Raw genomic sequence first — 20,394 nt, forward strand, 5'->3', positions numbered from 1 at the left:
ATAACAGACTAGAAAATGCACTGTATGTCTGATTTTTTTTCCATTGATAAGTATGTGTGAATGATATACATAATAATAGCGTCACCAGAAATGTAAAACGTCCCCAAATAACGAAAAAATATAACTTAAAATTAATTTGTTTTTTTAATTAACATTTTTGTAAATCTGTAAAATGTTTAGTTATGGACATTTGTAATTCATCAGGCGTTATGTTAAATTTTTAATTTATGTGTTTATATGTAATTTTTGTCATACATTTTAAGCTGATGATGAAAATGTAGATGTTGTAACCATCTTTCAACAACAACGACAACAAGTTAAAGATATAATAAATTCACATTAAATGAGTTCTGGTTACGTGGTGGTATTTCAATCAATAACTTTGCTATTTTTATTTGGTGTTGCTTTTTTTTTGTATGTTTTGTTGTCAGGGATGTACAATATTGTTGGATATATAATGCGAGAGTTTTTTTTCTCAAATGTTATATAAGTTTATCGTTTACCTAAAGAAAATTATACCCAACAACACTTCAGATTGGTATATTTCTAATGCGTAATAAAATTGGTCCCTACAACCAGAAAAGTGTATACCAATAGGCATAGAACAATTATCTTAGTCTAGTTAGGTATTACTTTTTAATTTAAAAGAGATTTTAAAAGAGATTTTAGCAAATTCTGATATTAAGTTATAAATTTGTAGTCCATTCTAGTCTTTAAACTAACGAACTATAGTATAGTTTATAATCAGTCTAAATAAAATAGTATATAGAATAATCTGCAGTCTATTCTATAATTTAGTCTATAGTCTAGTCTATATAATCTCTAATCTATTTTTACTTCTCCTACTTCCATAAAACTAATAGATCAAGAACAGTCTATACTTATGTTTGTTATCAAAACAAGCGACAAATATTGGCCTCCTCTGAAGTAGTCAACTAAAAACCATTTACAAAAATAATTGTTGTTTAATATTGTTAAAAAAAGACTTAAATAATTGAAATTGTTGAAAAACATTTAATCAGCAAACAATTTAAAATCAATTAGCGCATCAAATGCACAATTTATATTGTTTGCGTAGTTTTGAAAGTGATTTTTTAAAATAGCCCAGCAAACATTGATAGTGTAATTGAAAATATAATTTGTTGAAAAAATAAAGAAATTACTGTTTTTTTTAAAGAATATGGAGTTAAAATAAAAATAATAATTAATTTCATTGCTTTTAAATGTGGAATGTTATTTTTGCAATATGTATACTTTTAGGGAAATAAAATATTGACTAAAAACTTCTTAAAGTTGCAACATGCTGAGCCATTTAGCCCAATTTTTGATTTAATTTTTTTTATTAATTATACAATATCTACCACCCGCTATCCGTATGTATTGACAAGTTGTATCTTGTAACCGTAAACAAAAATTTCAAACATGTTGCATGCCATTAATTACTTTAAACCATACAAAGACCAAAAATAAAAAACGTATATAGACAATTTATTTTGGCAAATATTGTTTTAATCTTAGTTTTGTCTGTCGTTTGTTCTGTTGAATTTTTCCATCAAATGGCATTTGGTAGCTAACCAAGTGTTCAAGTGTTTCTCTTTTTACAAACTTTAATGTTCTGTTTTGTACATAAAATGTATATTGTAACTGCTGAAAAATATTAAGCTGCAACACGAGAAAAAATTCTAATTAAAAATCAGTATTTGGACAAGTTGAAATATGATGTTGTTCGTGTTTGAGCATAAAGTGTTGAAAATATTGCAAACAACATTATAAAAATTGACATGTGAATAGTCTTGGAAAATTTATAAGAACAATTTTACAATAAATTAAGAATTTTACAGATGTTGTAAAGAAAATACAGAAAACAAATTCGTAAGCGTTGAGATGTAAATAAATTTTGTATGTTCAAAGTTGAAATTTATGAAGATCATATGGAAATCAACAAGTTGTAATACGTTTTTATATTACCCACATAAAATCACAATTTATGGACTAGAAATTAAAATGTTTAAGAGATTATTGATAATTCATAAAATTTTTAAGAAAATGTTAATTGCTTTGAAAGAAAATATCAGCGATTTTGCGCATTTATACGAAAGACTTAGGGCACAAACCTGAGATATTAGGAAGATATTAAAGTGGATAGAAAAAATAAAAAACTGCTATATTAGGGGTCTTATATGTCACCATAGTGTAAGAATTTAAGGTTTATTAAAACAGCCTTACTTTTAATCTATATAACAATTTTAGATATTAAATGTTCCTTTAAATTTTTAAAAAAAAATTGAAATTCATTTCCAAATGTACATATATTTTTTCACAATATAAAAATATTGGGAAAAAATATATATGGAACTGTTTTGTTGTAAATCCAGGATATAACTGCAAGTTTTCAACAGCAATAAACATTCATAAATATATAAATATAGTAATTCCCGTAAAATTTCAATTATTTGAATAAAATATATTAAACTTTAAACGAAAAAATTTGACAATTTAATTTAAAAAACCCCGTCATTAAGTAACATGCAATAAGAATAAATAAGTGGTTTAATTTGTCAAAAATAAATTGAAAACATTAGACCACCAATACGAGCACCTAAGAAACACTGGTCAAACCCAAAAGAGGGTATGACTACATTTTTTTACTATTTTCCTAATTCATGTCTTTTTCTTGTTAACAACTTTAATTAAGACATTATCTAATTTATTTATGTATGTATGTTACTTCGGAATGTCTAATCGAAAATTAAACAAACTCAAGTACCAAAAATTCTCTAACAATTAACGATGCCAACAATATTTTACTTTGGCAAAAAGTTAGTCAGACAGTCAATGTACCAGCCAACATGAGCAAAATTTATTTGCTGCATGCAGCATGTTTGTTCTGATTTTGGTCATGAGACTTAAGAAGTTGCACAAGAAATTGTACATTTGTGTCTTTTTGTTTTTGTTTTTGCTCCAGCAACTGTATGTCTGATTTTTTGAATTTTCCTAATGAATACCTAAAATAGCAAAAAAACACTTCAAAAAACTCTAAACTATTGAACAGATGGTTTAAAATATGTCGTTTGTCTTTGGGATTATTAACGTTTTTAAATTAAATAAAGGAAAATATTTGCGTCTGTGATCTTGTTACAATTCCAAACATTTTTAAAAAATTAATTACACATTTTACCAATTTTGGTTTATGGGTTTAAATTTAAACATAAATATCCGTTTTTACCAAATTAAATGTGACATGAAGTGGCATACAATTATTTATTAATTAATATTTTAATTAAAATGGACATTTGAACCAAATAGTTGTTCTTACAATTAAATATACAAGTAGGCCTGTTTTACGAAAATAAATGACTTTCAATTATTTCAAAACATTTTCATACAAATTACAAACAAAACTGAGAACTGAAGTCAAACAAACATTTATTAATTAATAAATCATTGAATTAGTAATAATTCTAGAGAAAAATCTGTAAAAATTAAAATAAAATAAATTTAAAAGTTGTGCAGAATTATTAAAACATGTTTGCATGCTAAAATAATATTTGGTAATTCAACTATCTCAGGTACCTCCATCCTGTCACTAATTGGTGACACATGCAACACTTGAAAATTAAGTGGAAAAAAATTCTGTTAGATTTCAACAGCAAAGAAAAAAAAACAGTTAACAACACTTTGCTAAAAAGCCTGGGAACCATTGATTTTTAACTAAATATAGAATATATTACAAATCAACTTTAGTTAAGGGGAAGTAAACTAATAGTAGTTAGTTAATTTAAAAGAAATTGTTGAAAAAAATTTAGAAGAACTTTTCGAATAGTTAAATTCTAAACGATTTTGAGCCTAATAATTGAGCATATAACTGCGTGTTTAAATATTTTATTATTGTTATAAATATTGTATGTGAGGATACCTTCCTATGTTTAAAGTTAGTTAAACTCTAAATAATATTTAAATGTATTAAATCTTAGATTTTTCGAAAATATCCTTTGTATAATTTGTATGAGTCAGAATACTTACATGTGTAATCAAAGCGAAATTACTATGCCAGTCGTAATTGAGGTCCGAGTTGGGGAACGTATTAAGCATCATCGCCATTATTTCTTAAGAACGATCAGGCTTAAGTTTGTTGTCAAGTCTGCGAAATATTTGCGACTCACTCGCACCAATTGAGTGTATTACTCCGTATAACTGTTTCCAAGTTTGCATTAATAGCGTTTTTTTTTTCGTTTTACTTACCTCGTTTGAGGTTATGTTTGATTAAATACTTTTGATTAATTAATTGTTTGGGGCTCCGACTTCCAATATAAAATTATAGGTCCATTAAAGGACTCCCTTCGAACCATCGTGGGATAGCCTGGCATTTTGAGTGTTTAATACACCGCCAATTAAAAAAAAGAAATTATAAGAAATATAATACATATATATTCGGTTATGATGAATCTTTTAATCCCAACTTGTATCGCATGTTAACATCGGAAGAAAGACCTGAACTGTACTGAAAATTTTATTTTCGCACAATGATTTTCGAAATAAAGTTTTTTTTACTATATAAACAACATATTTTTGATAAATCTAATTGGGCCTTCCATACCGATATTGCCCTTTCATGAACCAGGGTTTTTATCCAATATCTAAACACGTTTGATTGTGGAAAACTTCAAAAATTTTTAAAATCAAACTAACTCTTTCAAATATCTTATACAAATTTGCAATAATTTCGCATTTGTGTGGAGACATGTGTAACAATATTTTTCTTTTAATCTGGTTGTTTAAATTAAAGTTTTTAGTCTTAGGTTTTTTTCCATCTAGATATCTGCATAAACAATATTTCTTTGGTTTCGCTGTGGCATTATATCGGTGCACGCTAAAACTTATTCTTTTTTCGCAATTCGGTTTTGTTGTAAGATTAAACAAATATTATTTTGCAATAAATTTATTTATATTCAAAATCTATGTTGCTCTAAAAAGATTTAAATAAATATGTAGTTAATGGCTTAAAACTGAGTCCGTTTGTTGCTTTCAGCAAACAAAAAAATACAAATGACGTCAGATATTTTTAGACAAATATCCCAAGGGGTTTAAAGAAAAATATTAAACTTGGCAAATCAAAACATGTCTTTCCATATACAATTAAGCAAATCAACTGGATCATCAGATCTCAATTTAATCTAACCTATGTTAATGTTTTGGTTTGATTTTCAAATTAAAAAAAAATGTTAATTAAATTTTCACTCCCAAATATAGTCAAAATAGTATATTACTACAACAAATAAATTTTCTTACAATAATTCCTTCATTGTTTTAAACATTTTTCTAGACCACGTCACAAATGTAGACGATATTTAAATGACCATAAAACATGGTAAAACAAAAACAAACAAAAAAAACAAAGTTCAACTAGATTTCTTCTAGTACATCTAGATAAAAATCATTAACAAGTAAATTACATTTTTTAAATGTGTTATTTTTTTAACATTACATATTCTTATTGTTGCTAAATGTCTAACATTTAAATCTTGTATATTTTTTTTTAGGAGTTCTTGAATAAAATTAAAACCAAAGTATATTAAAACATTTTAAATGTTTTCGAATTGAGAGCGATTTGAGAATGTTTGTTTTAAATGTTAAATTTCCGAATGAAACCAGTGTAAATGTTTTAGTTCTGGCATATATAATTAACTTTTCTAAATAAATTTTACACATTAAATATTAAATTTCTTATATAAAATATTATATTTTTAATTGCGCAAATTATCTTAAATAATATTTTATTAGTATTCAAACAGTTGGTCGTTAAAATAAAAAGTACTGTATAAACTAAATTCTTTTTCACAACGTTGCTATATTAAGTACCAAACATTCAATACCGAAAGTTACAACCCTAAAAAGCAAATGAAAATTACATTTTGTTTGGATTGTTTGCAAAATTACAAAAAATAGCAAATTAAATATACAATTAAATATTGAAAAACTATGCCCAGTCTTAGATCAACAAGATCACGTAAAGAAGAATCTGAAAATATTGAAATCAAGGAAAATTTAAGCAGCAAAAAGGAACGACAAGCTAACAAAAATTCAACAAACAAAACAACGCGCGCTGGACGTGCTCCCAAAGAAACAGGGACGATACTGAAAGAAATAAATTGTGTTAAACAAAATAGTTCAAAGAGTAGCAACAGTAGAAAAACCAAATCTAAAATGGTGCACGAAAGAGGTAATGCCCAAACCCAAGATAAACCATTAGAAAACACAGAAGGAGAATTGACTAAAACTATTGGTGATAAAGAAGTAGAACAGCCAGTAATAGTGAATGAACCCATGGATGTCGCAGAAAATATAGAAGATAATGACGACTGTTCACCCATTAAAAAACAAAAAATGAATGAAAAGGAACTATTCGAAGATGATAATAATGATGACGAAAGTGAGGAAGCAAATCTAAGCGTGGAACAAGAGAAAAACAAACATCATTTTGAAAAGCTAACTGAAACTGAACAAAATTTAGTAAAGGATAAGGCAATTGCAAACACTTCCTCTAAAAACAAAAGTATTTCCTTAAAATCGCAAACAAATACCTTAAAGGAGCCAGAAGAGGCTGCATCCACGGGCAGCAATTTACCCAAGCAATTGCTAACGGTTATCTCCAATTTATACTTGAATGTGGGCGAACGTTTACATCTAGATTTTCCTCCTAGATGTCTAGATGATTTAGCTTTTTGTCATCGCCATCATTATCGTTCGGAACTGCCAGATGCTCCAGCGCCCTCGCAGGCTCACAGCTTACGTAGTGCACTGCAACATTATCGTTATATTCTGTTTATTAACACTACTACCGATATGTGCCACCGTGGTGAGTTTCCCGGCAAGGGAGTTTTTACTAAAGTAATGGAACTAGTCTTGGTAAGTAATTAAAGCACTTAAATAATTTTAAATTATATCTTTGACATTTTTTTATGCCTCTTAGAGCATTAACTATTCTACCAAACATCCCAATGTCAATATTCCCATATTTCAACAAGCTTATCACAAGTCTATTTCGCTATTTTCTATGATTGTGCGAACATTTCCTCCCTGTTGGCATAAATTGCGTCCTTACTATGTGGGCTTTTTGGAATGTGGTCTAGATCCTTCAAAGCTGAAAAATAATAAAGAAGAACCTCCCTCTAAATCAGCAAAAATATTTGATATACTACTGGACTTACTGGAGGAGGCGTTAAAGAACTCTAAAGAAGAGGATTTAAAAACATCAAAAAGTGAAACGTTAAAATATCCCCAGAACTTCAATACAGAAGCAACATCACCTGGCTGCACTGAATTGAGTATGTGCAGTGAATATTGGAATCAGAACGAGTATGAGAAAAAAGAAAGGGAAAAACAAACGTTCGATGCATTGCCATCAGATCAAAAATTAGAGAGGATTTTTATGGCTCTAAGATTGTTGCTGCAGATATTGGAGAATGATTTGGCTATGTGGATGTTGCATCACAATAAGAAGACTAAAGAATGGATATTTTGTGCAGAAAATAGACCACTAATAGTGGTACTTTGTGATTTAACGCAATACACCAGAATGACACGAGTAGCAAGGAGAATTTTCAGTGTTTACAGTGAGGCGGCTGCCAAGGGATTGTGTAAGAAACGTTTAAAAGTTTTAGAGGTAATTGTTATTGTTCTGTAACTTCACCTATAACTAATTTACAAATTATATTTTTCTAGCGTTTTATATCCTTATTAATGGTGGCCAGCAATACTGCTGATATGGAAAATACTGCCATCGGTGTTAAGTATCCCTTCTTAGGAGATCAAACTAAAACATTAATAGAAGAATTCTTTAAAATATTTAAAGGTTTGTGGTAATATTTTAAAAGTTATCAAAATAAAACATTAATTCTGAAATAATTTCAGCACACAATCGTGAAAAAATTTCCAAATATATGGAAACTATAGAACTTTTACGTATACCATATGTTCGCTATGAATTCATCGATAACGTTTTAATAATGTTTCAATTTACAAATACGGAACCTTTAACACCGCAAAAAATAGCTCTGGATATAGCTAAAAAACGTTGGCTCAAATATAAACCAGCTGCTGAACTCACTACCCTAGATGAGGATATATCACGAGAACAGTATTTACACTTACTACTAGATGCCTTGCGCATGTATTGCGAGTTTCATGGCTCGAAAACATTTCTGCATGTTATCACAGATATTAAGAAAATATCACCTCTTACCACCACTAATGATTCGGTACATCGTTGGCCAACACATGGTAGTGGTGTATTGGTACTTAACAAAATGGCCAATGATATTATTCTTTTAGAAACTAAACTCAAAATGACCGTTAGAATGTCAAAGCCCAAAGTTGATTTACCTTTGGCCGATATATGCATTGATGAGGCTATTATTTTAAAATATCGTACTGATTTGAAATTCATTGTTAGTTTACAAAATGTTGTGCTTAAACAAAAGGAAACATATACCGATGTGGATTTTACCGCATGGCTGGAATTTCTTAATGAATTTGCTCCCAAAAAGTTGTCGAAAGAAGAGACAAACTAAGATATTTTCTAGAGAAAACTAAAATTAATTTAATATATTTTTTATTTTCTATTTTTTAACTGTAATTATATGTGAAGTCCAGTGTGTTTTTTTTTTCAGTTTACCGTTTAATAAATACATATTTATACTTATTAATATTTATTTTGGCATTTTTCTTTCTAATTAAATGAATGTAGAAGATAAACGCAAGCACTATGAGTATAAAAATAAAATGATTTCATTAAGCATCCTTTGAAATAAAAACTTCAATCGTGTAAGTATTTTTTTTTATAATTGCCATCATCACTATAGAATTTTATTCAACAATTTCTTTTATTTTATTATTATTATTATTATTAATTTGTTCATTATTTATAATATTCGTTTGATATTTTTTGAGTTTTTATACCTTCCTTCAAAAGGTACTGTTTCTTGATTTTTAATTGTTTGTTTTAATCATCACTAACAAAATATAATCATTATTATTGATACATACCATACATTAATTAAATTAAATAAATAAATATTTTTACTTATACAATTATAATAATATTATTACAATAATAATATATGTATATATGTATTTCGTAATAATGTATAATAAGTGTTATATCATTAATACTTTAATTCATTCATTCATACATACAAATACAAGAGTGTAGTTTACATATAAACATTTTATATTTATGGTTGTTTGTTTTGTTGTACAATATAAGTATGTATGTAAATAATTTAATTTAATTGTTTTTTTCTTTAGTTTTAATCCTGCTTATATTAAGTGATTATTATTTAAACTTTTCATTTACCTGTTTTTTATTTAATTTATTTCTTTTTTCACATTTATACAGCAAAAACTACATTTACGTATGGTTTTTGTAGGTGTTTGTTTAAAAGTTCACACGGTTGTTTTAAATTTCGTTTTTGTAAATTTTAAATATTTGTTTTTCTTGTAAATGCTTAATTACTAATCTCACTACGTGTTTTTTGTATTTAAATACCTCTTTTTTTAATACAAAAAAATCTATAGAAAATTTTGGGTTTTTTCCTTTTTTTTACTTCTTTAACTACAAAAATAAATACATTTATAACAATTTTTATTTTGTATTTTTTTTAGGTTTTGTATAAAAGAAATCAAAGAAAATTTTAAAAAAATGCCAAAAGCAGTTTCAACATTTAAATGGCCCTGTAATATTTGTTGTTATTTTTATTCTTTTTTTTATATATTAGTTTAGCTTTATTTGATTGCAATAAATTTTTGTTCTGGATTTCAAAATCAAAGGCAATTTAGTTTAACTAACATGCTGATTTAAAATGTCTAAAATATTTATATTTTTTAATATTTAAATTTATTGTTTTAGTTATTAAACAAATTTTCTTTCGTAAAACGATTCGAAACAGCTATTAGTGAACTTGAATTATTAAATTTCAACTTTTAAAGGCGAATTACTACATTCGTGATCGAGAAAAATGTTTCTATTTATAGTTACTTTTCTCCACACGAAGTCTTGTTGCAATACGATTTGTACAATTTCTTTATTAGTTTAAGTCTTGCAAAATTAAAACAGTTACTTGCTTCAAGTGTTATAAGTAACCATGTTAAGCATCTTAAAAAACTATAAAATTTTTGCTAGACTTACTTTATCTACAAGAGTAGTTTACTAGCAATAATGTACTCTGTTAAAGTTTTACTTTCTCTTCTCGTTTAATAAAGAAAATTTTCAATTAAAATAAACAAATCCAAAACAAAATCTTTAATGCCCTCGAACCAAATAATATTTTTATAATATAAATAAGCATTGTTTATTAGTGTTTCTTTTAAATGTTACTAAGTTATTGAATATGTTTTTCTTTAGTTCTTATATTTTCTTTAGTTTAAATTATTTTAAATATTCCTGTAGTTTTTATCTGTTATTATTATTATTATTATTATTATTATTAGTTTTATGTTTATCTATGTATATATATTGGATATATATTTTATTTACTAAACAACACTTATATTTTGTTTTTTTTTTAACATATCTTTTAATATCTGTTTTCTTATTCTCTTTCATAATTCGTATACATTGAGTTCGAATTTTAGATATTTTTTTTATTCTAAAACTCAAAATTTTATAAATAATTATATATAACTACATTTTTTTAAATCTATTAAAATTATTAAAAAGAGAAATTATCATACAAAAAAAAAAAAAAAAAAAAACATTGCAGGAAATCAAACACCTAAATTTGTTTTAGGAACTATTTTCAATGATATTTGTGGCACACGTTAAAAACCAGGAAAAATGTAACTGAATGGAAACGTAACTGAAATGCAAAATTGGGGTGATTAAGGGTTTTTGATTAAACGATTAAGTATCATATTTGTGGTCAAACTTATTTGACTTATTTGATGAAACAACTGTTCAAATTCTGTTCAATTACAATACTTATAAATACTTTAAAACAATGTCAAACGAAATTAAAAAATTTATATTTAAACAAAAAATAAAAAAATACATTAAAAATGTGTTCAAGTTTGCCAGTAAAAATAATCGTGCAAATCACTTTCCATACAATTAAATTGAGAGAATGAAATTATGCACAGCCCTTATCTGCTTGTGAAAATATATATCTAAAGAAAATCAAAAACTGGATTTTTAAGGGGTCAATTTTCGTAGCTTTCAAAAAATAATAAATAAATATAATAAAAATTAAAATGTTTATTTTTGTAAATTTTAATTAAATGAATATAGTGTGGTATTTATTTTAAATAAAAATAATAATAAAGATTGTGAATAACTTAAGTAACATGAAATTTGTCTAAGTTTTTTTTTTATTGTTTAAGTTTTTTTTTATTTTAGATAAAAACTTTTATTTTCTTATCTCAATAAAGAATGTTTTGTCATAATTGGTTTCCTTGTATTTTTTTATAAGAAAGCAAGAAAAAATACTCTAAAAATCTATAACAATTTAAAAATTAATTAATTTATAATTATAAATTTAATTGGACATTAAATTTAAAGACTAACTCAGATTATGGGCCGAATTACGGTATTCAAAGTGGATAGAAATCAGAAGATTTAATACACTTCTTTGAACACCCTATTTAATGACAACTTTGATCAAAGTATTAATATCAATGAGTTAATGAATTAATAATAAATGAAAAAAAAATACTTTTCTTTAACTATTATACATTATAATTCAAAGAAAAATTAAATTTACAAGTCCATTTGGGCATTAACTCAACATTTTTAAATATTTTAACTGAATTATAAATGAAATAATTATTTGGAATTAAACTAAATTACAAATCTGACTACAACTTTCCTAACAAAATTGGTTTTTTTTCTTAAATTATTAACAACTAATAGTTTTGCTTTGACATTTTCTTAATACGTAAATATTAAGAAATAATTAAATAAACACTTAAAATTAAATTGTCTTAAAATGAAATTTTATTATTTGTATTTTATGTTTAATTGTTTTTATTGTATAATTCGATTCGAGAAAAATATAAAATTTGTTCTTTAAACCTTTAATTAATATGAATATAAATAAGAATTTCCAAATATGAGTTGTTTTAATTTGTCTTAAATATGAATGAGACAATTTCTAAATGTGAGTAGTTTTTTTTTATTAAAGCAATATTATTTACAAACTAGAACACTGTGTTCATTTGTTGCTTTAGCATATTTTACAAATTGATTAAAGGCTGCATAGTTATTTGCATAATTTGACAAATGTTTGAAATATTGTAATGAATTATTTGCAACAATATCTTATTTTTTCCTAAAATCGAATATATCTCTAAACTAGAAATTTATATTAATAAAAAAAATAATATTATCTAATAATTGAATATATTTACAAGTAGAAACAAATTTCATTCAAAAGGCTTCATTTAGTTTTAATAAAATTTGATTTTAATTATATTATTAATTGAAATTCCATGCAGAAAAATTATACAATATAATTTAATTTCACAAATAAGATATTTCGCATTTACTGGGAATTGTTGACAAAATTTAAAAGAACACTTCTCAGCCTAAACCTGCTGAAATGTTCAAGGAAATACTTATTGACATAGCTCTCAGAATTTAATGTACAAAAGGCAAACGAATGAAATGTTTGTTTTTTCTCCTAATAAGCAAATTTTTTGTTCAAAATAGATTTAAAACAGCAGCAGAATCAAATTGATATCGATTGATTTTTCACAGTGTAAAATAAAAATATTAGAGATAACATTCAAATAAATAATTGACAAAATAACCAAATCAATCTGCTCATAGGAACTGAAATTTTGAGAGAATTTAATCTCACCCCTATTCTGAACTTCCTTTGGAATCGATTTGTTTTCTTGGACGCTTCGTCACTACATAATACACGTAATAAAAAAGCATTTTTCCATCGTTGTAGAATCGTTATCGAAATTCAGAATAGCGGGGCCTAATTCCAAAGAAAAAAAAATAAATTTTGAGACATAACTGTATTTTTTAAATTTTTTTTCTATACAATTTTATTTCTTCCTTTTTTATGGTTTAAAGAAAATCTATAAAATACAATTTAAATTAAAATTTTCAAATCAAGTTTCATATTTAAATTTAGAATATATTTGTTTTTTTAGTTGTTTTCCATATAAAGAAAATTTTAAAAACAACTAATTTAATGAGAAAAAATAACCATGGAGAAAAATAAAAATAATAAAATGGAAATCGACAGATTTAAATCCATAACAAATTACAAATATTGTTTGTTTATTATTATTTTTTTACAAATTTTTAAAAATATTTAACTAAAAATAAGTTGATAAGTAGTTTCAACAGTGTTTAAAAGAAACTAAGTCAAATTGTTTAAGAAAAGAAGAAAATAAAATAAAGAGGAATAAATATTTAAAGTCTACTTGTAAATATTTGTTTCTTTTGTGTTCAATAATAATATTTTATCAGTTTTATGTTTTTCTCTCTTTTGTTTTTTGTAAAAATAAAATACAAATTTTTGAAATTTGTTTAACAAACATAATTATTTTTAAAATAATAGTAGTTTTTTTTTTGTTTTGTTTTTGTTTTCAAAATTGACTAAAACAAGTAAATAATAAACTAAAAATATGTATTAGAATTAAACAACTTTATTATCTAAAAGAAAAAAAATATTTGTTAAAAAAATATGTTGTTTTGTTTTATTTTATTTTGTAGTTAGCACTAGAGTTGTTTTGTAGTATTTAGCAGTAGTTTGTAGTTTTTGTGTTTTGTTTGATAGGATTCATATGGTTTTTTTTACTTTTGTTTTTTATATATTTATTTATATTATTATAATTATATTTATTGAGTTTTCTATGAATTATATTTTGTTTAAATTAAAATTATTATTAGAGGAGATGGTTGGTTGCCTGGTTTCCGGGGGGAGGTTTTTTTCATTATTAACAAACATTAGCAGTTTTCATAATCATTCATTATTATTATAACAATTACACATTCATTGTCTTTTTTAGTTTCCTCTGCATTTATTTAACAATGTTATCAGTAGTAGTTATTAGGTTTTTTTCTTTTGTATATTCTTTAACAACAAACATCAATTTTTTCGTTTTTCATTTATAATATTCTGATGATCATAGTATATAACAACAACTAACAATATTTATTATTTATATTTTTTGTTTTATTTTGTGACAACAATATTTAAAACAATAATAATATAAATTCTCCTTTTCCATAAGTATTTTTTTGAAAAATAGTTAATATTTGTAGATTTTCCTTCTTTTATAAGTACATTTATACGGAGATTTATCTATTTAATTTTTATAATTGGATGAGCCCTTGGTTTCTTTTGGTTGTTAGTTAGCATGTGTGCAATAATATCGTTTCATAAAGAACAATCAATTTCTGATAAGTGTTTATAAATAGATGTAGATATAATTTTATTTTTTTAATAAAATCTATTTTTTCAATTAATGCGATAGATTTTTGTCATATTTTTCAAAATAAACATAAACAATATAAGGCTTTAATTGAATTAAGAAGTTTTAATCTTTCATATATACTAAATGTTATAGTACATAATTTTCTGTTAGCTATTTTTAAATATTCAATTAATTGAAAAAACCTTTGCGCACTTTCATTTAATTATATTCTGTAAAATATCTTCCCATCTTCCAAAGACACATCTATCTTCATGAAACTGGTTTAAATTTACTCTTTGTCAAATATTTAATATTTATAGTAAATATTTTAATTGTTGTAATTTTATGGTGAAAAAAGTTAGTCTGCCATAGGAAAACATGTTAGGAAAGCGCAAGAAAACATTCTCGGGAATTATATTTTGAGTTTATTAATGTTTAACTTTCCTAATAATCACTCCTTTGCACTGAATACCATTGTGAGATTATTCAGCAAGTTTTTTTTTAATAAATTTGCTTATTTAATTTAAAAACAATATTTTTTATTAACATTCGCTGTGAGATATTCATTCATCTCTCGACAATTTGACAATATTCTACTCTACATCTATTTAAGCCAAAAATTAATAATTAATTACAAAGTCAATTCCAAAATTTCATAGGATAAATGACTATATTATGCTTACACACACGTACACATGCATATGTTGTGTTTTTTTATTCACTCTTTTGTTTTTCGTCATTTAATTTTCAATCATTGAGCACATATTCCAATAGTGTCTCATAGTCGGGGACTCATCCTTCGTTTGCATTATTTGTGTGCGTCGTTGAGTTATTGTTGCTATTGTTGTTAGTGTTACTGTTTACATTATTGGTGTTGTTGTTGTATTCATTAGCATTGGGCGATGGTTCCATTTTTATTACGCCCAAATGGGGTGTATGTATTCGCAATTGATGTTGAAGAAAATGCGTATTGCCCGCAGCACCTGGAGCGGGATGTAAACGTCCGACTACAACACCGCCCATGGTAACAAAATTACCATCGGCCGTTAAGTGTCCACCCACCAACTGGGCGGCATTTAATGAACTTAATTCGAGTGTTTGAGCAGCTGTTGCGATGTTGGAAAAAGCTTCAAGATTGGACGGTGTTGTTGTGGCTGAGCCATTAGTGGTTTGTTGTTGCTGCTGATGCTGTTGTTGGTTTTGTTGCTGCTGTTGTTGTTGTGTTGTTGCAATTATTGTTGTGTTATTGTTTTGTAACTGTTGCTGATGTTGTGCTAGCGTGGAGGTAATAATTTGACGATGTTGTTGTGGTTGGTGCTGCTGTTGTTGTTGAGCGATTAATTGTTGTTGTTGCTGTTGATGTTGCTGTTGTTGTGAATGATTTTGCTGATGATGTTGTTGTTGTTGCTGTTGTAGTCCATTATTGGAGCCCCCAGTTGCAACCACCATCATGTCCTCTAGTCACCCTTCTTCCTCCTCAGTTTTAATCTTTACGGGTACGTAGACTTTGTCCATAACATGAATTTTTATGTGATTATTAAGAGTACTAGATTGACGGAATTGTTTTTTACAAACGGCACATTCAAAAGGTTTTTCGCCTAAAAGAATATAAAAAAGACAAATTTAGTTCTAATTACATACTATAAAGAAACAAGACAAGCTATATTGAAATTATTTTTTTTTTTTAATTTTAATTCAAATCTTTACTTAAAAACTTGTTAAATTTTTGTTTAAGAGTTTACTAATTTTTTGAAAGTACTATTTTCTCAAGTCGTTTCGCTTTTCTGATAAACTTTTAATTGAACTTTTTTACGAATAAAAATAGAATTTAACGCTCACCTGTATGAATTTTTAAATGATTTGTTAATGTACTCAATTGACGAAAATGTTTCGGACAATAGGTACAATTAAATGGCTTCTCACCGGTATGTATTTTCAAGTGATTAGTCAAAGTGGACGATTGACGAAAGGTTTTATCACAAACATTACATTTGTACGGCTTTTCTCCAGTATGGATTTTTACATGATTCGTGAGAGTGCTCAATTGGCGGAATCGTCTTTCGCAGACATTACACTGAAATGGTTTTTCGGGGGCAGGTCCACCCGATGCCGACGTTGAGTTGCCATTGTGGCCATTAGTCAAGACGGTAGCATCGCGGGCTATAAAGTGTTGTTCGGATAGAGCAGGACTGTGTGCAGCAGTGGCCACTAGATGAGCCAAGGGATGTTGCTGTAATATGGCATGATGATGGGCCAGAGCACTGCCCGGTGGTGGAGCATTGCCTCCACCCTGTTCGGCAGCAGCTGCTTGAGCGGCCGCCGCTTGTGCTGCAGCCATAGCGGCAGCTTGAGCTGCGGCATGAGCCTCTGCTGTTACTCCTGCCAAATGCATAAACGGTATTGGAATCTCAGTAGGTGTTGGGGCTGAGGAACCGTGTTGCTGTTGTTGATGTTGGTGACCATTGTTAGCAACACCAGCAGCACCACCGCCGCCTCCACTGCCATTACTCGATCCACCATTTGTACTTTCATTGTTATTGTTGTTATTATTGTTATTATTATTATTATTGTTGTTATTATGATTAGGCGAAGATGATACGATTACAATTTCACAGTTTGGCATGGCTGCTGCCGCTGCTGCAGCAGCATGAGCATGTTGCAGACTTTTTATATGCATTCTAAGAATGCCTTAATTTGTATATTTTATATATGTATTAAAAAAGTATATGTAGCGAAATTAGAACTTTAAAAATTCCAAAATAAACAATTCCCCCGTCGGGTGATAGATAACAACTTGATCAAAAACTTTAAAAGTATGATCTCGTTAGATTATTATTGAATTAAATGTTGGTTTTCTTTTTTAATTTTATTAAAAAATAATCTTATCACGTATTTAGGAAAATGTAGCCATTAGTAGGATGAGTAGTATCGTCGATGTTATTTATATCACACCTGTAAAAATACAAAACAATCAATATTTAAAATTTAAATATTCTTAAGATAAAGGTGTTTCAAATCTATAGTATAAGACGTTTAGAACTACATATTGCCTTAAATTAATGTAATTTTATTCTTACAAAATTTAAATATATAACCCACTATTCGATCTTATATTTCAAAAATGTGTAGTACTTTCATAAAAATTGTTTGTTGGGTTTTTTTACTACTCTATAAAAACAACTGTGTATGAAAAAAACACGTTTTTTGTTGTTGGTCACTCTCTTTCTGTTGTAAAGAGAATATACATTTTGACATTTCAATATTTTCAATATATCCGCGCTCTGTCACTCTCTCTCCCGCTTATTGTCTTCTTCACACACAAACACACACTTTTCTTATTGGAATTTATGCAAAACTACTTTTTATTTTTTAAAGAAAATTCCAAGAAATTTAAAGAAAATAAACATCAAATGCCACACAATTTAAAAAATATAATTAATAAATAAATAACACACACTTTAACTACATAATGATCTCCTCTGTCTAGCGTCTAGACTAAATGAAAGGTTATTTTGCTATATTTTTATGTTCTCGTTACAAATTCAAGGCAAACGTTTTTTAAATCAGCTGGCGCGACCATGTGTCTGGCTATGCATTAAAATAAAAAATAACTGATAACATTTTAAAGAAACCTTTTTTAACAACAAGAAAACTAATTAATTTATTATATTAAGGGTTAAGAAAATTGTGTTTTAATTTTACCAATTTATTATTATTAAAAAAAACAATTATGCCAACGTGTTGTTTCTTTTTTGTCTTGTTTTCTTACAGCCACCAGTTGTGTGTTAAATATGAAAACTGACTTTCTCCCTCCCTGTTGAACCCCTCAAGAGCATATAACAACCAACCACTTGACAAGTATTTTTGAGTTAAACACGAGCCGATCGAGATGTATTTTTTGGCTTTTTTCATGCTACTCACACTATTTCTTACGTGCGTTACACGGAGAGGTTGCCATCACTACTCACAATTTAAAAACTGATAGTTTCTCGAACGAAAAAGCGCTACAGTGACAAATTTTATTTAATGAACATTTTTATACCGTTCTATTATTTTACTATTTATTTTTATTGTAATTTTGTTTGCAAATTAACAAAATCTCTTACCAATCTTTCTTTTAAGAAAATCATTTACAAAATAACTTTGTTAACCATTGTTGTATAATTCAAGAACATAAGTTTTTAGTAAAAAAAATTGTTTAATTAATTACATTATATAAATAATCGCTTAACCTGTTCAATAAACAGCTAATTTGACAATAGTGCTTACATGTGTTCGTTAATATACAATTTTATTCAAAAGTGGGGTTTTATTATTAACTTGTCAATAATACTACCAAAAAACCAAGTGGAACACTCAGTAAGTCGAACTACTCTCTCTCTATAAAATGTGATTGTATAAAATACAAAAATTGAGTTTGGTTTCCACATTGTTCGACTGATTGAATGTTAGTGATGATTTCGAAAATATTTATTCGATATTTAAAATAGCGAAAGTTTCTTGTTGTAGGGACAAAGTCATAGAAGACATGAAGGGTTAAAATAAATCGTTGGAAAATGTTAACAATTTTCCTGTTAATCAGTTTTTTGCTGTCTATTAATTAATACCATAAACAAGATTTTCCACTTTTTTTAAGTCCACTACTTGATATTTTTTCAATATTTCAGCATATTTTTTTAACACAATAACAAACGGTACCAACCATGCAGCCAACCGTCTGTCTCTCTGTCAGTCACACCGATATGCTTGTTTTGTTAGTTCTTCCGTGTTTTTTCTCTTCATGAACCAGTCAGTACAAATTTAAAGAAAAAATCACTTGAATTTTTCCATAACAGAAACACAACACACACATATCAAATTTTGAGGTTAGGCTTTTCCTCCGTGCTTTTACTTTTAGACTATTGATAATTTTGGCTATAATTATGTTTTTCTAAAATGAAATTTCGTTAGGAGCTTTGGTTTTATCCATAATTTTTCATTAAACTTCTTTTTCTGTCAACGATTACGAAAAAATGTCACGTCACACCCGTTGCAAATATTTTCACTTTTTTCAATTCTTCCACACAGCAGCAGACACATTCGCTTACACACACGGAGACACAACAAACACACACATTTTTCACATTTCATTCATTTGCACGTTTGTTTCAACTTTGACCTACCTTACCACCTTTTTTTGCGAGGCCGTTCCACTAGTTTTTCTTTTTGATTTTAATTGAATATGAAGAAAAACTAGCCGTTTCCGTTGTAATATTTTTTTAGGATTTAGTCAAAGAGTTATTTGATTATTTTGTGGCATATCTCTGCATTTTTGTTTTAAATTCGTTTTAAACACCTTTTTTTTCGTTTTTTTTCTTGCAGTGATTACATTCCTTTGGTAATCTTTTCACCCAGCGCTTATGCTTTAGCGCGTTGTTTTCTTTAACTTTCCATTTATTATTTGTTACAAACTGTAGGTTTTGTTTTATAAAAAATATATGTAAATTATTTTCAAATTGTTGAGGTCGGTTAAGAAAAAAGTGTATTTGCTTTTTTGGTTGTAGCAAAAATAAAAAGAAGAAAAAGTTACAAAAAATACTTTTTTGTCGTATTTCTACTCTCGCGAACACAATTCTTCTTTTCTTTTTTGACAGTTGTCTGTCTCGTATGCTTCATTCCAAAGGCATAGTTGCTTTAAAAGGTAGTATTGGTAAAAGGAAATAAGAAAATAAGAGTTGCCAAGCTACGAAGAGATGGACAGTTCAATGTTGTATTTGTAAAACTAAGAATACACTGAAAAAATATACACATATAACTTGATACTTTCGAATAGACAAAAATATCGAAATATATATAAACGCCTTGTTTACAACTGGGTGAATACACAAATTTCTTAAATTTTAATGTCAAATTTATATATTATTTTTTTCTCAATTCGAAAAACAAATGCACAGATGTAAAAAATTATATTTAGTACATAATTTG

At 27.0% G+C, this 20,394-nt stretch overlaps 3 protein-coding genes across 6 annotated transcripts; 1 reads left to right on the forward strand and 2 right to left on the reverse strand.

Annotated features, from left to right (window-relative positions):
* The first annotated feature begins 5,845 nt into the window (after positions 1-5,845).
* LOC111687847 lies at positions 5,846-8,707 on the forward strand. The gene is made up of 4 exons (XM_023450327.2): positions 5,846-6,906; positions 6,971-7,663; positions 7,723-7,852; positions 7,912-8,707. Exons 1-4 carry the CDS (start codon positions 5,980-5,982, stop codon positions 8,568-8,570), a joined length of 2,409 nt encoding a protein of 802 aa, XP_023306095.2. The 5' UTR covers positions 5,846-5,979; the 3' UTR covers positions 8,571-8,707.
* A 4,976-nt stretch (positions 8,708-13,683) lies between these two features.
* On the reverse strand, positions 13,684-15,882 carry LOC111687820 (GATA zinc finger domain-containing protein 10-like). Its single transcript, XM_023450299.2, has one exon. The coding sequence runs from the start codon at positions 15,880-15,882 to the stop codon at positions 15,223-15,225; it is 660 nt and encodes a 219-aa protein (XP_023306067.1). The 3' UTR covers positions 13,684-15,222.
* A 2-nt stretch (positions 15,883-15,884) lies between these two features.
* On the reverse strand, positions 15,885-20,072 carry LOC111687808 (adult enhancer factor 1). Of its 4 annotated transcripts, none has more exons than XM_023450287.2 (3): positions 19,593-20,072; positions 16,270-17,382; positions 15,885-16,028 (listed from the first exon to the last, which is right to left on the reverse strand). In XM_023450287.2, exons 2-3 carry the CDS (start codon positions 17,105-17,107, stop codon positions 15,892-15,894), a joined length of 975 nt encoding a protein of 324 aa, XP_023306055.1. In that variant the 5' UTR covers positions 17,108-17,382; positions 19,593-20,072; the 3' UTR covers positions 15,885-15,891. The 4 variants fall into 4 exon arrangements, with proteins under 4 accessions (XP_023306055.1, XP_046807834.1, XP_046807833.1 ...); XM_046951878.1 differs by lacking the exon at positions 19,593-20,072 and adding an exon at positions 19,322-19,532; XM_046951877.1 differs by lacking the exon at positions 19,593-20,072 and adding an exon at positions 19,133-19,315.
* Positions 20,073-20,394: the final 322 nt, after the last annotated feature.

The sequence above is a fragment of the Lucilia cuprina genome, chromosome 5, assembly GCF_022045245.1.
Source record: "Lucilia cuprina isolate Lc7/37 chromosome 5, ASM2204524v1, whole genome shotgun sequence".
NCBI lineage: Eukaryota > Metazoa > Arthropoda > Insecta > Diptera > Calliphoridae > Lucilia > Lucilia cuprina.